The following is a 15,436-nucleotide window of genomic DNA, read 5'->3' as shown; positions in this document are numbered from 1 at the left end:
AAATTGGACTTAGGGCTCTTGAATACTTTCTGAGCACTAGGCCTGCAGACTGCTATAACCATAGTAAAATATTGGTTGCTTTAGCTTCATGGAGCCTCAATCATAATTTTTTCATGTTTGGCAAAGATATTTATTTACAAAAGAGGGGAGTGGCAATGGGGGCCTGCTTTTCCCCTAGCTACGCGTGCTTGCACGTGGGCTATTGGGAGAAGCAGGTCCTCAAGGGCACGCATCATGACATCTTTGTAGAAAATGTGCAAATGTGGGTAAGATTTATCGACGACGTGTTTTTAATTTGGAGAGGTGATGAATTGAGTGCACTTGCTTTTATTGACAAACTTAACGCTAATGAGTATAATTTAAAGTTTACCCATCACATCAGCAGTAAATCAGTTGATTTCTTAGACGTTAAGGTATACCACAAGTCAGGCAATTTGGCAACCACCCTCCATAGAAAGGCCACTGTGGGCAATTCTACTCTGCACGCCAGTAGTGCCCATCCGTACCACACAATTGAAAATATCCCCTACGGGGAACTGCTCCGCCTCAAAAGGATTTGCAGCAGTGAAGAGGAATTGGAGAAGTGTACTATGGAATCCCTTAGTAGGTTTAAAACAAGAGGGTACAATGTTGATTGTCTTAAAAGAGCAGTCAACAAAATGAATCAGAAGTCTAGGGACTGCCTCCTTCAACAGAAAGGAATTAGACCAACAAACAGTGAAGACCCTGAAAAGTCAGTGTTGAGATTCATTACACCATATAGTTGCCAAAATAGGAAAATAAGATCAATCCTCACGAAGAGTTGGCCAATTCTTCAAACAGACAGCGTTATCTCACCTGAACTCCCTGATAACCCTAAAATCACTTTCAGGAGAGGACCTTCTTTACGCAACCATGTCACCAATCCATTCCCTGAAATACTAAAACAGAAACCCTGGTTCCCGCAACGTCGAGGCTTTTTTAAATGCTCGAGTTGCCGAGCTTGCAAGTTTGGTGTTAACACCAGCACCTACATGACTCCATTCAGTCCAACACCGATACAGATCAAGGGTAATTACAGTTGCAGGACGGAGTATGCTGTTTATGTCCTGGCTTGTACTTGCGGCCTGAGGTACGTTGGCAGGACTCGGCTTGCGGTGCACGCCAGGATATTACAGTATCACCGAGCAATTGTTAATAATGACAATTCTTATCCAGTGGCGAGACACTTCAAGAGTGTGCACAACAACAATCTGGAGTGTCTCAGCTACTTCGTTTTGACATCTGTACCCCAACCCCGTCGGGGAGGGGACAGAGACAAAATGCTTCGCCAACTTGAATCTAAAATTATATTAGAGCTTGATACGAAGGTTCCAAATGGTCTCAATACCACAGAAGACCTATATCATTTTCTTTAAGATTGTCTTTTCCAACATCTTTACCCCGTCTCTGCAACCCATATAGACCCTAGAATTTGTGTTCATATTTTGGATTACAAGTCCGCTTATGTGATATCATATTGACTTTCCTCGCAACCCAAAAAGAAAATTTTCGTTCCCTTCTTGTTTATTTATTCCTCATTTACCCTGGATATATTTTTTCATTTTTTGAACTTAAGAGTGAATATAAATAACTAGTCTTCATTGGACTATATAAAAAAAAACAGATTTATATAGAAAAACTCTTTTTTCTTTTCTTTTTTTTTCTTATATTTCACTTATTAGATGTTGGGCACACATTTCATAAATTTGGAGATTAATTACCAGACGTAGGAAATAGGTTTGAGAAAGGAGGGGTTGCCATCATGTTTAGATGTCACCTCAATATTAGCACTAAGTTGGGGTTGCCATCAATATTAGATGTCCCCACAAGATTGTAAATATGGTTCATGGTTTTTTATATATGTATAGTATTTATTGGCAATTTTTGCACATAATATATCATTTATATTGTATAGGAATATAATGTATTTTGGAACGTTTGTTCAAAACAATACCTTTTAGTGATATAGTATGTGTGCTCCGCATCAATACCTTGTTTACATATGCTTTTTTCCGTATCAAGTTTTATGGAAGTTAGTATGTATCCATTTTGCAAGCTGCTAGTACATTTAATTATATATATAAAAAATATACATATTTGTATTTTACCATTTTTCCATTTTATAAGCATTTATGCAGAAGCAATCTTGTTTTTACACATTAATGAATGTATTCAGGTATTAATTGGTGCTTGGGAGACTTACATTGTGTATATTGATTGTAATCCATCCTGCCTCAAACTCATGCCAGTGATACGTAGTAGTAGTATTTTCTCCATCTCTATTGTCATCACATGGTGTGCACTAGCACTTTAAAAGTTCAGGCATGATGGGTTAAGATTTGACTGTGATCAAGGGCATCCGCCCGAAACGCGTCAGTTTTTTGCTTCTGTTCAGCTTTGCTCATTAAAATTTCAACTGCCTCATATCGGAATCGTTGAGTCGTCTGTTCGGTCCTGGGGACCAGGGGCTACAGTCTGGCTTCTTTGGACTGTGAATCTCTTATCTTGCCCTATGACCTCATACACTCACTCAGACAATATAGCCTTACAGGGGAAGAGGAGATGGGAAGGAATCTGAAAACAAATAGCTAGTACATGCCAAGACGGTAAAATGTTTCTATATCTTATGTTAGGGCATGTAACTGAAATATGTTTTCCCTGTCTGGTTGTTCCCCATAGTCAATGAAGCCATGAAAGGAGAATATTGAAGGTCTACAGTGGTAAAGATATGTTTTACTGCCCGCCACCAACTCTTTCTTTTCTTCTCCATTCTACCTTGGGCAAAGCTACTATCCATCACGCAAGAGGCTCAGGTTAACATAGGCCCTCATTTGTCTTGTTCTTCCAAATTTATATTTTTTTGTCATTTATTTCGCAAGGGCATTGATTCTTCTGTTCACAAGTGACGCCACAACACCACTGGCAATAGGCTTTTAAACAGGATTCACTTTGAAACTGTGATATTTTGAACCCAAGATTTTAATGATAAAAAAATTACTTACAACAAATTGTATAATCCTAGTAATCCCATTCCTCTAAAATCTGTTTTTGGATCATCTCCTTGGAAACCAATTTCGCACCACTGTTTGGTGATCCGTCTTTCCAGTGGGACACCAGGTCTCAGACACTTCCACAGCTAGAGATTAGAAACAAAGACTGAAGCCAACTGTTTGATAAATGTACATAGATTATTTTTTTACCCCATGTCCAACTATATTTATTAACACATGGCTTTAGAAACGTCAGTTTAAGCAGTAGTTGAGAACAAGAATAACATTAACAGATTTGTGTACAAAATTATAAAGATTCACACAAAGCAAATTGGGAAATGTACTTAAGTGAGACCTGTTTGCCAAGTTAAGAAATCAGAACAATAAAATGCATTTTGAACAGACGATTGGAAAGCTATTGAATGTGGCTCTTTTTATTCTCATGTTCTGCCCAAATTGAAAGTTTTGAAAGCGGTGCAGTTTGGCAACAAACTATACTAAATTACAGACATTTAAGCAGGACTGTAGATAGTTGTGAAAGCTTTTTACTAACACATTTAATTAGATTATTTGCCTAGTGCAGACATAACCAAAACATTATTGGAGACCTATACAAAACATTTGTATTCAGACAAGAATAAAATACAGAATGAAAACCAGGATCTAAGTAACACTCAGCACTGTATCGTCAGTAGGCAACATTGTACCTAAGTCACAAAGATTTTTCTGCAACATGCTCTTGTAATACTCTTGGCTTACTCCAAGAATTCAGAAATAAGTCAAAGAATTCTACAAAAGCTAGTTATTCCTATTCAATCAAACTTTTTGGGAAGGGGGCCGTAATATCCAAATCACGGAACTGAGAGCAACCAATGAAGGTCTGATCCGTAAAGCTATTTGTACTTAAGTGCTCTGAGGTTATGATCTACAAGTGCAAAGTACTTGTTTTCTATTTGAGAAAGGTAGATCCATCTTTTTAAAGAAATTAACTGAAAAATTACTCGGGGTTCCTTGTTTCCTTTTTCGCTTAATTTATGCGGCACTCTAAGCCCAAAAGGGTATTTTCTTTACTTATACTTGGTGCTCCCTTGTGTCTGGACAATCTATAACTCTCTGAAGAGCTCATACCAAGAGCGAAGCGCATGTCAGGAGTTGATTTTATTCTTTCCAAGTTGGTTGGAGGGTATTTTACCAATTCAAATACTGTGTCTGGAGTGGTAAAAAGGCATTAGTAATTTTTCAGCTCAGCATGAATGGCACTAGCTAATATTATGCCTAAAAACTTTGCAATAAAAATCACAACAGGCTTTTTTGGTTTCTAGCTCTGTCACTGTCCTAATCCTAAAGCTAAAAAATGTGCATGAAAAACAGACATTTGAGGCGAGCAGATTCAGAGTGTCCCTGGTGTTGAAGGGCGCTCTGTATAGGAACTGCTCTCCACTTAACCTTGGGAACTATCCAGAGTTCTTTCTTTCTCTCTTGCATAAATTATGCTGCACTCTAAGCCTGAAAGGATGCCCAGGTGAAGGCGTAAACCGGAACGCCTAGGCATTCTGCGTTGGTTGTTGCGGCATAATAACAATATGCAATAAAACTGAATGACTAAAGAAAGCTGACTCACCGGTGTTGCTTACTCTTTTGCGGAGTGTGGCTGGACTGCTTCAGATGAGTGGTCACTGTGTTTGAATATATATATATATATATATATATATATATATATATATATATATATATATATATATATATATATATATATATATATATACACACACACACACACACACATACTGGTGAGTTATAGTTAGGATCGTGTTTCCATAGGAAATACCTTTTTTGTGTTGCTAATACCTTTAGTGCTGTTTGACAAATCTACACAAAACACAAACCTTTTCCAAAAAAGTGCTACTTTTTGACAACTTTCTGCATGGAAAGTTATGGGGTGATCTGTCAAGTGGAACCAAGAAAGAGAGATTTCCCAAAATATTTTTTCCCATTTGTTTTTTGATAGGAACTTTGGACACAGCTACACCCTAAATCTCAGATTTATACTAAATTTGGCAGAATGCTAGATCTTGGTCCGAAAAAAGTGCTTTTTGTGTTTTGATGTAAATACGTTCAGTAGTTTTGGAGAAATTAAGGTTCAACAAATTTGTATGTATCACGCCGCAGAGGATCCACAGAGCCGACAAATCTCATTGTGCGATCTGATGGCTGCCACCACCTCAACCAGGAAGTGATGGCAGACATCAAGGACCTGGGACTCGGTCCCGAGTCGTAACAAAAAGTGGAAAAGAAGACATAACAATCAGCACATCCACAGCAAAAAAAAAGAGCGGTAACCTGCACTTTTTTTATTAAAACTTCCCGGGGCAGGCCAGGGCCCAGGGAGAGGTGCATATATTACTAAAGGGGAGGAGGAAACGAATCCCCAGAGCCTAATAGGGCCATAGGGACCCCATCTCATTGGTCCCAAATGCTTAAAAAAAGGAGTGGGGGGCAACACAGCCTTCCTCCCCGAGCCTGGCCAGGCCCTGTGATCAACCCCAATCGCACAGGGCCCAAGGCCTAGGGATGTGACAAATGCTGCAGCAACCACAGATATTCAGGGAAGAGTGCAGCAAGACATTGGGCAATAATAAGGCCTGTTGAAGTTAGTTAAACTTTTTGCAATATCAACTGGTACGCAGAAAAAAATGCAATCACTTATTGTTTTATTAGTTTATCAAGCAGATCTAGTATTATATTAGGCTGTCTCAAAAGACCTTTGAATTTGCTGGGTCTAGAAACAGTAAAGCATTGACGCCGCATCAAAAGTTTAATAACACAGCCAGACTTCCCAAAAATATTTGCTAGCAGCTTTCTAAATGTTCGTCCAGAAGAAATGAAGTTCATTGCTTATCAAAGCTGAAGCGTGATGCGAACAAACATTTCTAGTAAGGGCAAAACATATCCAAGTTTTTAAAAAAATTACGTTTCCCTCACGTGAAGCACATATGGCAAAAATAATTCAGGTTTACTCTGGTTTTTTGTGAATATCTATTTTTTCTCCAGTTACATCACACATAATTTGAGGACCACAAATGAATCCGATTTATGGCATCCTATGTAAATCTACGGTATTATTGCCAAACAAAGTTCATTCTATGCACTCTTAGAAATGGTTTCTTTTAGAAAGCAGCTAGCAAATATTTTTGGGAAGTCTGGGTGTGTTAATAAACTTTTGATGATGCGTCACTCTTTTATTGTTTTCTAGACCCAGCAAGTTCAAAGTCCTTTTGAGACAACTAATGTAATACTAGATCTGCTTGATAAACTAATAAAACAATTAGCGCCCATTGTCTTCTGCTCTCTTCCATGAATGTCTGGGGTTGCTGCAGCAAGACAATGGTCACTAATTGTTTTATTAGCAGTGATGAAGTTGACACATGTATCTATTCGGAATAATCAGATCCCCCCAGACAAATTGTAGATGTCCTTCCTGTGATTGGCTCCCTGCAATGACTGGCAGGCAGCTCCTCCATTGATAGTAAGTGTTTATTTTAATAAATGTCCACAAGAGACTTAGGGACATATGTATCAAGCAAATTCGCATTTGCGAATGCGAATTTGCTAAATGGTATGTATAAATCAAAATCTGGTGCAAAACAAGGAATAGCAAAATTTGCGATTCCTTATTTTGCAATTGGATATAAGGAATCACAAATTTTAAGATTCCTGAAATGCAATGTATGAAGCAAAAAAAATTTGCAAAATGTCCTTAACGAATCGCAAATTACCACCAACTTCTAGTCGGTGGTAAGATGCGAATTATTTGAAAAATGCACATTTCTGCATTTTTCAAAGTGCCATGTGACGCACATACATGCCCTTAGGGCATGTATGTGCGCCACATGTGCACCCATGCATATTTCAGGGGTGCAACAGGGTGTCCTTTGGACACCCCTGCACACTTGAAATTATTCTCAGTTTGCGATTAGCAAATTGCGAATCGCAAATTGAGAATAACTTCCCATTCCTTCCTATGGGCCTCCTGGCCCATAGAAAGAATGGGAAAGTACTCCTTAATTGCGATTTTGTACATACATACCTATTTGCGATTCTCATATTGGGATTTCTTAAAAATTGCTATTTGATAATCGCAAATCAGGTTGATGATACATATGGACCTTAATATTCATCAGTGATAGTTACCACTTCAGCTATGGTATGCAAGGTAAAGGGATCAGAAATGTTGTCATAAACTGACCTTTAACAGCATCTCTTCATGTTCTGGGTTGTCGGCATCATACGGCTCTCTGCGCAGCTTTTCTATTTCTACTGTCAGGTTTCTGTATCCAACAATCTGCAGGAGGCAGGCCTGAAATGATACTCCTAACCTAAGAGAAGGAAAGAGGAAACAGAATTCTTAAATACATGATATCCCTCTATAGGTAACTGGAATGATAAAACAACATATTTATGTATTGATTTAAAGCTGTCTGGATAGGAATTAGTGAATTCCCTGGTACAGAAAGATGAATGAACATTTTAAATTATGACATCACTGAATGCAACAAAATACCCTCAGAAAATTGTATAGTTTTAAATTGATGGGGAGAATGTAAGGATGATACAAGTCTAATTACGGGGGAAAATGTGATTTCACCATTTACGTTTCACACACAGTGCTTGTAACTTACTGGTGTTAAATTCCCCATGCCTTTTTCAAAAGGACGGAGTTCTCCTGTGACCTACCACTCCCATCATGGCACCTATTTTATTGCCTTTCCCATGTGCTTAGTTTTTTTCCGGTGCCATCCTTTACCTAGTCTATATTTCTTGTTTTGGTGTAGAGAGGCAGCATTATGTAGGGGAACTTGATGTAGGCCATACAGAGGTTTGTTTCATCTCTGAACAAAGGCAGATAACCTCTGCCCCAAAAAAGAATTCCTGCTGTTGGATTTATTTTTTCGGGTTTCATTTTTTTATGTTTTTTTAACAACGGAGTGCCCCTTCATGCCTTTGATTCAATGCAAGTATAAAAATTAGGCTGTGGTGTAGTGCCCGTGGAGAATTCATCAGCTCGGATAACGGTGAATTGAATTTGCAGTCCACTGTTTGAACATGGCAACTCTGAGGGTAATTTACAGTTTGGCATAAAAGATCCTCCATTGTAAACACAATGTCCCCAAAAATGACAATCGGTCCACACTATTTAGGATCAAGAGGTCCATCAGCTTATTGATGGAGACGCCATTGTCTCCATCCACGGAAGGCTTTCTCTGACGGCCCTACTCTGTAGGGTCGCCGAAGGTAGGACATTCCACCGCATGCCCTAGTTAGGGTGGATGGTCTGATGTCCTTTTTGTTCTGTTTGTCACCTGCAGATAAAGTCTGGTGGTGAGGGACAGAAAAAAACAAATGATAACCCTCACAACCAGGAAAAATACTTCCTGATTGCGGGGTAATTAGTTTTGTATTTTTCAAAAACAAACAAAGACTTTAGGCGTTTATTTTTGAAAAACAACACGTCTAGTCGATGGCTACTAAAACTGATGGCGCCCATCCACCAAGCGTTTTGTGCCTTATAAGGAACCGCCATGATGATGGTTCCTGTCAAGATACAGAGATCTCCACTGGGCCAGTGGTGATCTTTAAATTTCGTAGATGGTAGTCATTCAGGGTGGCGGATATAATTTCCTCCCCACCCTGATGGACATAGTATCATCCGCCACACTGTGGATCTGACCATATAACAATAAACATAATTTCTGGTCTCAAGCATGTCACATACACTGCACTAGGAGGAGGATGCACATAACAAAGTCTGGCAAATCTTCCCTCTTTAGGCACAAGTTACTCTGCCCTGGAGGCAACTTCATATTTCCAGCAGCTTCCAAAGCACCCCTGGTTTTCTACACGCTGGTGCTCACCACCGGACCAAGAAGCATGCAGGCATGAATCTGTGAAAGAAGAGCAAGGAACTGAAAAAGATTAAACAGTACACCTTTGAGATGTCTGGTATCCCGTTTTTCCTAACTCATGGCAATAATTACCATTCGCTGACTCAGAAACAACCAGATTGCTTATTTGTAGCTATGACAGCATAGCTTTCTTGATTTTCAAGGTATTGGAAAAAGGGTCAGTACTTTTTACTGTTTAGCACCTTAGTCATTTTCAATTCAAGATTCTCGAAAATGTACTTAACTGTAGAAAGAAATGCTCAACAAATGTTTAAAAAGTATGTATCAGAAGCCCTGATAGACAGATATTCACTGCTATAAAGGAAATGTGTAAAGATAATGTTTCTATTCACATTAATCTCTTTCTACACTCAGTGCCTGTACTTGTTATAACATCTACTAATCTCAAACTATTATGTCTGTTGGCATAGCTACTCGGAGGGTTCCATGAACGATTTACAATAAACAAGCTAAAAGTTAAGATTTGTATTTTTAAGAAAAAAAGGGATTTGTGCAATACATAAAGAAAATAAATTAAGTACTTAAAAAGAAGTCATTGAATATTTGACAAAAGTTAAACTACATAATGTTCATGGTACCTGTACATTGTATTACTCTTATTCCTGACATTCTTGTAAAAGGGATCACATGTGCGGTAATGAAGATTGCCAATAAGTAATTAGAAACATTACCGCTACATCGTACCTTCTCGTAATTACTGATGAGGCACAAAACGATTGGTGATATAATAAAAGATGGCTTAAAACACTGGGTATAATGCAACAACCAGTGATTTAATAGAAATAAGACTTAGACAATAATCGATACCCCCACATCAACTTTATTTTAATCTGAATCAATGACTTGAAGTCTGCAATGCTGCACACAAGTCTTAGGTATAATCCAACATGCCTGCTATGTAGATGTCTGCCAATGAAAAACCTTCGATCTATGCCCAAGAAGCTGCCAATTCCCCTGGTAGATCTACATTGTATTCCCTCATGACCAGCAATTGAAAATTCCAAAAAACCTGTAGAAACAATCCATCTACTGATGATCATTCAGGTACCTTTCCTGCCTTGATTTACAGTGCCAGAAGAAACAAATGATCATACTTCCTATTGTCGTGGCATTGCAAATAGATCAGAATAGCCCTCCTCTTATCTAAATAGTACAACAACTATTCTTCCTGAGAAGTAGAGGAAGAAAAACAAACAGGTTGGATTACCTTGTGTTGCCTAATCAAAGGAGTAGGAAAGTTTGGAAAAACTTGGGGTCTGACCTTAGGATAGCCTCCAAAGTACACATAAAAGGTTGCTCTACATAACAACACTCCTAATTCACCCATCCTTCCAGCCGAAGTTACTTCCAGTAAAATGATGAATTTCATGGTCAGACATTGTTATATCTTCTGCTTCTAGAGCTTCAAATGATGTCTCTGCAGAACCTGAAGACGCAAAGGTAAATCCCACGGTGGAGTCAAAGCCCTGGAGGAAGGACAAGCTAGGGTAAAATTGTCCATGAGACAAGAAACAAGATTTCCAACTTCACTTAGAGTTTCCAAAAAAAACCTACAAGCTCTGCTAGTAGACCATTGAGCTCTAAAATACGTATGATATGTATGGCTTTCCCACAGGATTTGAAGAATGGAAGGAAAATCACACCATAAAACAGAAATAGAATGAGCATCAAATTATTTCTAAAAGCTCTTCAAATGTCTAGAAATGTCTTTAAATTTGAGGCTGACAAGATTTTTGTTTAGCCTCACTAAGGTAGACAGGCAAACATTTCCTTTGTAACCCTTCCCCGTTAAATTCCAGACCAAAAGATCAAGATATTCTGGAAGTGGATCTTGTTTGATCCTCAAAGGAAGGGGAGCCGGAATGAAGCCAATGGGGAGCCAGAACCAAGGACATCAAAAGAGGGACCTACCACCTCCTTGTCCAAAAGAGACTAGCACAAATATCCTGTGCGACCCCCTGTCTAGTCTAAGCTTTTCCAGTGATCTAGAGATTAGAGGGAATGTATAAAGCAGTTTTTGAGGCCAACTGACCAACATGCCATCCACACCTCATGCTCCTTTCTCTCTGGGACAGAGAGCAAAACCTTGGTAAGGGAGTCCTGATCTGGTTGCATCGCTTCTGAAATATCAGTGGTGACAGAGACATGAAAGTCTGCAGCTCTGTGATCTTGGAGAAACACCATGTCCAACTTAGTATTGAACCACACCCCCTATTAAGATAAGGTCCTTCAGCTGAACTGGCTGACATTTTTTCCAGTTGAAGACAAATCTGTGTTTTTGTCTGATACTTCTAAATTGTCTTCAACACCTCCTGTGTCTGAGATGTTAATGGTGCACGGAGAAGCCAGTCATCAAGGTATGGATACTCATTCAATCCTGGAAAATGAAGAGCGGCAAACCATAATGCCACTATCTTCATAAACCCTCAAGGTGCAGATTTCAGACCGAATGGGAGGACATGGGAATTTGCCAATTCTGATTCTGGGATCTCAGATATTTTTGATGAGGAAAGGTATCAAGAGGTGGAAATAATGGTTGATTAGGTCCACTGTTATCATGAAGCAGGGATCAGAGAGGTTACTTTCTGAAGAGTCTCAATTTTGAAAGATACTGTCTTCACCCACTGATTCGGAAATGTCTAATTTACTACCATGAAATCTCCGGTACCAGAAAGAGGTTTGAGTTGAGTCCCTGTCGCATTTTTCCATAACTGGGTCCACTGCTTTCCTAATCAGTAACTCCCGAATGGCATTCATAAATGCAATTCTTTTCTCCCGACAACTGGAACATGATGTCTATTTGATGTCCGAATTCAGAGAGGTAGAGACAAACTCTATGATGTATCTCTCTCAATTCACTTGAAGCACCGACGTGACCGAGGTAGCATTTTCCCAACTTTCCCGGAAAATTTGAATTTGTCTCCCTAGTGAAATAGTCAGGATGTTCTCGGCCTAGCTAGGAATGGACTTACTTATTCAGAGAACTTGATTTATGCTTTTGTTGACTTTTTCCAGAAAAACCTGTGCATGATATTTCTGCAGTTTCCTCGACGGATGTGTAAAGGAAGATTTTCCAGATGATCCTGAAGATATAGATTGATGTTGCTGATACTTGAAGGATAAATTGTGCAACTTTTTTTTAAACAAACTAAGAACTTTTCTTCTAATTCTGAACTAAAATGCCAAACTTTTTGAAAAGGAACAGGAAGAGCTGCCACTTTCTTTGATGTAGCCTTATGCAAATCCTTCAACACAAGGTTCATATGGGCCGAAACCACTTTTCTTTTTGCCTGAGCTGATGCTCTAATGATATGAAAAGAGACATCTGGCAAAACCTCTGTATCTCCACTCCTTCCAAGGCAGCAGAGCATTCTGTTCATTCTTCAATGGCTTTACAGAGACTCTTGAATTCAGAAAGCAATGGCTGAGTACCATAGGCTATCTAAACCCCGGCTCTGAGGGTCAGGTTCAAGCCCATGTATGCTTTTCTTAATGAGTAAACTAGTCTGTAATGTTCATGATCATAACATCATTAGCCAAGGATGACCTTGCAAACACCCAACAAGGGAATCAACCACCACAAAGTCTGGTAGCCTCTCCTCCATCTGTTCTTATGGATGCAGCTTTTGGAAATAAACCTGGAAGGTTGATCTCATCAGGTCATTCAACTCTCTCAAAATTACATCCATACATGAGGATGAACAGGGAAGCCCATTTGAGCAGCTTTTTGAAACTGTCTCAAAAGAACATTATATGAAATAGCTTGCACCTCAGGACATGAGAAAGGATACTGCCGAGCATATCCTTTCCATTGTATTTATCTTTTTGCTCCTCTAGTTTTTGCCTTAGTATCCAAATCTGACCAGTCTACGAAGGGAAATGTCTCTGGAGAAGTAGTACCTCAAGGAACTGAGTCTTTCCTGGGTTTCTTCTATAAGGTTATGGTGATTTCTATAACAATTTTCGTTAATCTCTCTTACTCGCCATGTTTGCTCTGTTTGTAGGCAAGAGAAGTGGAGCTATAAGATGATAGTGAGGAAGAGGATTCCACATGATTGTGTTTACTTGTGTGTTCCCAATACTTATAGAAACAATCGCCACCTTATTCTTGATCAGAAGCAGCCACAGACCACAGGAGATAGTAAAGCAGTTCAAGGAACCCCTCAACCCACCCCTTCCCTCTCCATACAGCACAGTGTGTTGGTCAGTTAGTAAATGACAGAAAAGTAAACACCCACCAAGCAAACCACATACTTACCTGCCAATCTGGCAAACCTTTATATGCAAACAGTGCTCATTCTGCAGAAACTGAAAGGCGACAAAAGCATGCACACTCAGAATTTAATGAACATCAATAAAATTGCTCCACTTACTGTCTCGCTTTTGCCTATCCCGAAATTAGAGCAGAGAACGGTGGTCATGGAGTACACAGAAAAATTACACCATTTAAATTTGCAAGTCAGCTCCACTCAATATATATGGTTTTGTAGCATATACACAGTCTGCTCAAAAGGTTTCTGGAAATAGAACATGCAGACTCCAAACTTTACCACGCCTTGCAGTTTATGTAAAATAAAGTATACCCCCCTCAACCCCACCCCCCACTCCTTTGTCTCAAAGTCATCAATGGACAATCAGGGAAGAGAAGGAAAGCAAATTGGACTCAAGTCCAGCAGGAGCCTCCACAGGGTCCTAGCATCCCAAGTCTTAATCAGAGGCAGGAAAAACAAAACAGGTGGATGCTGGGAAAGTCAAGTCCCTTGTGGTGCCCAAAGAACAATGGGCTGGGCTTGTTTTGAAAGCATTTTCCTGGTTTGTTTATTTTTGTCTGGAGGTGATTACCTCAAGAGTAATGACTGGGACATGGACGTAGGAGATACAGGTATTGGTTGCCACAGGGGAAATGAATAGAATATGTCGCTTACTGCGGATTAGTATCGCTGTTGATGCACTTCAAAGTCATGATGTCATCCACGGTCTTCTCTATAACATCCAGGTGTGCACTGATTGCTGTCTGCAGGAGCTGCCGAGTAAAACCAATCCTGTTAGTCATTTATGGACCAACTATAACCACATGATGACATCAACAACCAATAGATAAATCATGACTCATTGCTGATGATGTAAGGCCGCCTCATGCCCTCTTAGACAGTATTTTAGAGTACATTGGACTGAATCAAATTATAAGTGAGAGGACTGTCAGATAACAACTCAGGACGTGGCTTTTCACCCTCCAATTCTTCCAGTCTCTGCTTCTTACTTTCTCTTTTAGTGCCGGGACACTCCTCGGAGTAGCCATGCGCTCTACAAATCCATCTTATCATTCATTCATTCATTTTAAGCTGGGAGTCTTAAGTAAGAAGATATGTGTAAAGGAAACTACAAGGCAGAAAATGTCATTTTCATGGGCCTTGCTGTTTGTTCCATCTCTGATTGCTACGGTACAGGTGAAGCAGGTTCAAAAGAAATTTCCAACACATTGACATGCCATTAGAGCTACGGGGGTGTCAAAAGAACTCCTCTCTTTCTTTGAATTGCACTCACAGCTCATTTGCTGTGACAAAAAAGTATGATTTCTCCATTGTGCTTGCCAACATCAGTATGCCTTTCAGCTCAAGCGCCTGCTGAGACCTCTTCTGTCCTTGCTTCCTTCATAACGAGACCATTCTTTGCCACTTGCCGTTTCCCCATGCTCATTGCTCCAGACATATCCCTTTGTCACAGCAATCATCTCACAATTCCCACATTTCTGCTCAAAGGCCTTGATGGGTGGTGTGCCTCAACCTCTGATGCCTAATCTTTACACCTCCTGTCTTTCAAATACTACTTCTGCTATATACTTTCACAGTTACTCCTTTGGATGGTGAGACAGAAATATAATTTTGATTGCCTCAGGTTCTGACCCTCTCCACAGCTGTCTTTCTCAGTGCTATCAAGTAGTAGAAAAGATCACACTTACATGTTTAAATGAAACTCCACTTATTTTATATTTAATTGAGAATTTATGTGGAATCGAGGTTAAAAATGCTTAATTTGTCGCTGAAAATCTGCACGAGCCCATCTACGTGTGCGTCCAAATGACATCCAACATTTTGCAAAAAGGCAGGAAATGTTAGCACAGGGGTTGGGAATCACAAAAACCTAATCGTATGAAAGCCACAAGTTATGTTTGTTATGGTACTTTCATTTGCTTAGGGTACAACTTAGAAAAACTGGCACTTAAAAGTGTAGTAGTACCAGTCTTTACTGTCACAAGATGAGATAGCACGGTGGCCAGGAGGTTATGTCGTAAGAGACCTATGATGAAAAATGTCCTGCTTTGTACATGATAGTTATCAGTGAATCCTGGATCATGTTGCTATGGACTTTGCCAATGGATTTACTATGCCAAGTGAACTGAATATAAATATAAATATATATTTTTTTCGTTTTATATAGCGCGAACTCAACCCGAAGATATTG

The 15,436-nt window shown here is 39.4% G+C and overlaps 1 protein-coding gene across 3 annotated transcripts in view; it reads right to left on the bottom strand.

Moving 5' to 3' along the window:
• ELMOD1 (ELMO domain containing 1) overlaps positions 1–15,436 on the bottom strand; it is a 420,914-nt gene that overhangs the window by 94,749 nt on the left and 310,729 nt on the right. For all 3 annotated transcript variants that reach the window (XM_078657035.1, XM_078657034.1, XM_078657036.1), the window contains exons 5-7: positions 13,900–13,997; positions 7,258–7,387; positions 3,024–3,157 (exon numbers count right to left, since the gene is read on the bottom strand). In XM_078657035.1, the coding sequence (XP_078513161.1) occupies positions 3,024–3,157; positions 7,258–7,387; positions 13,900–13,997 (362 nt within the window). The remainder of the gene's footprint in view (positions 1–3,023; positions 3,158–7,257; positions 7,388–13,899; positions 13,998–15,436) is intronic.

This window comes from Lissotriton helveticus, chromosome 8 (assembly GCF_964261635.1).
Source record: "Lissotriton helveticus chromosome 8, aLisHel1.1, whole genome shotgun sequence".
In the NCBI taxonomy this organism is placed as follows: Eukaryota; Metazoa; Chordata; class Amphibia; order Caudata; family Salamandridae; genus Lissotriton; species Lissotriton helveticus.
This window is presented reverse-complemented; position numbering and strand designations above follow the sequence as displayed.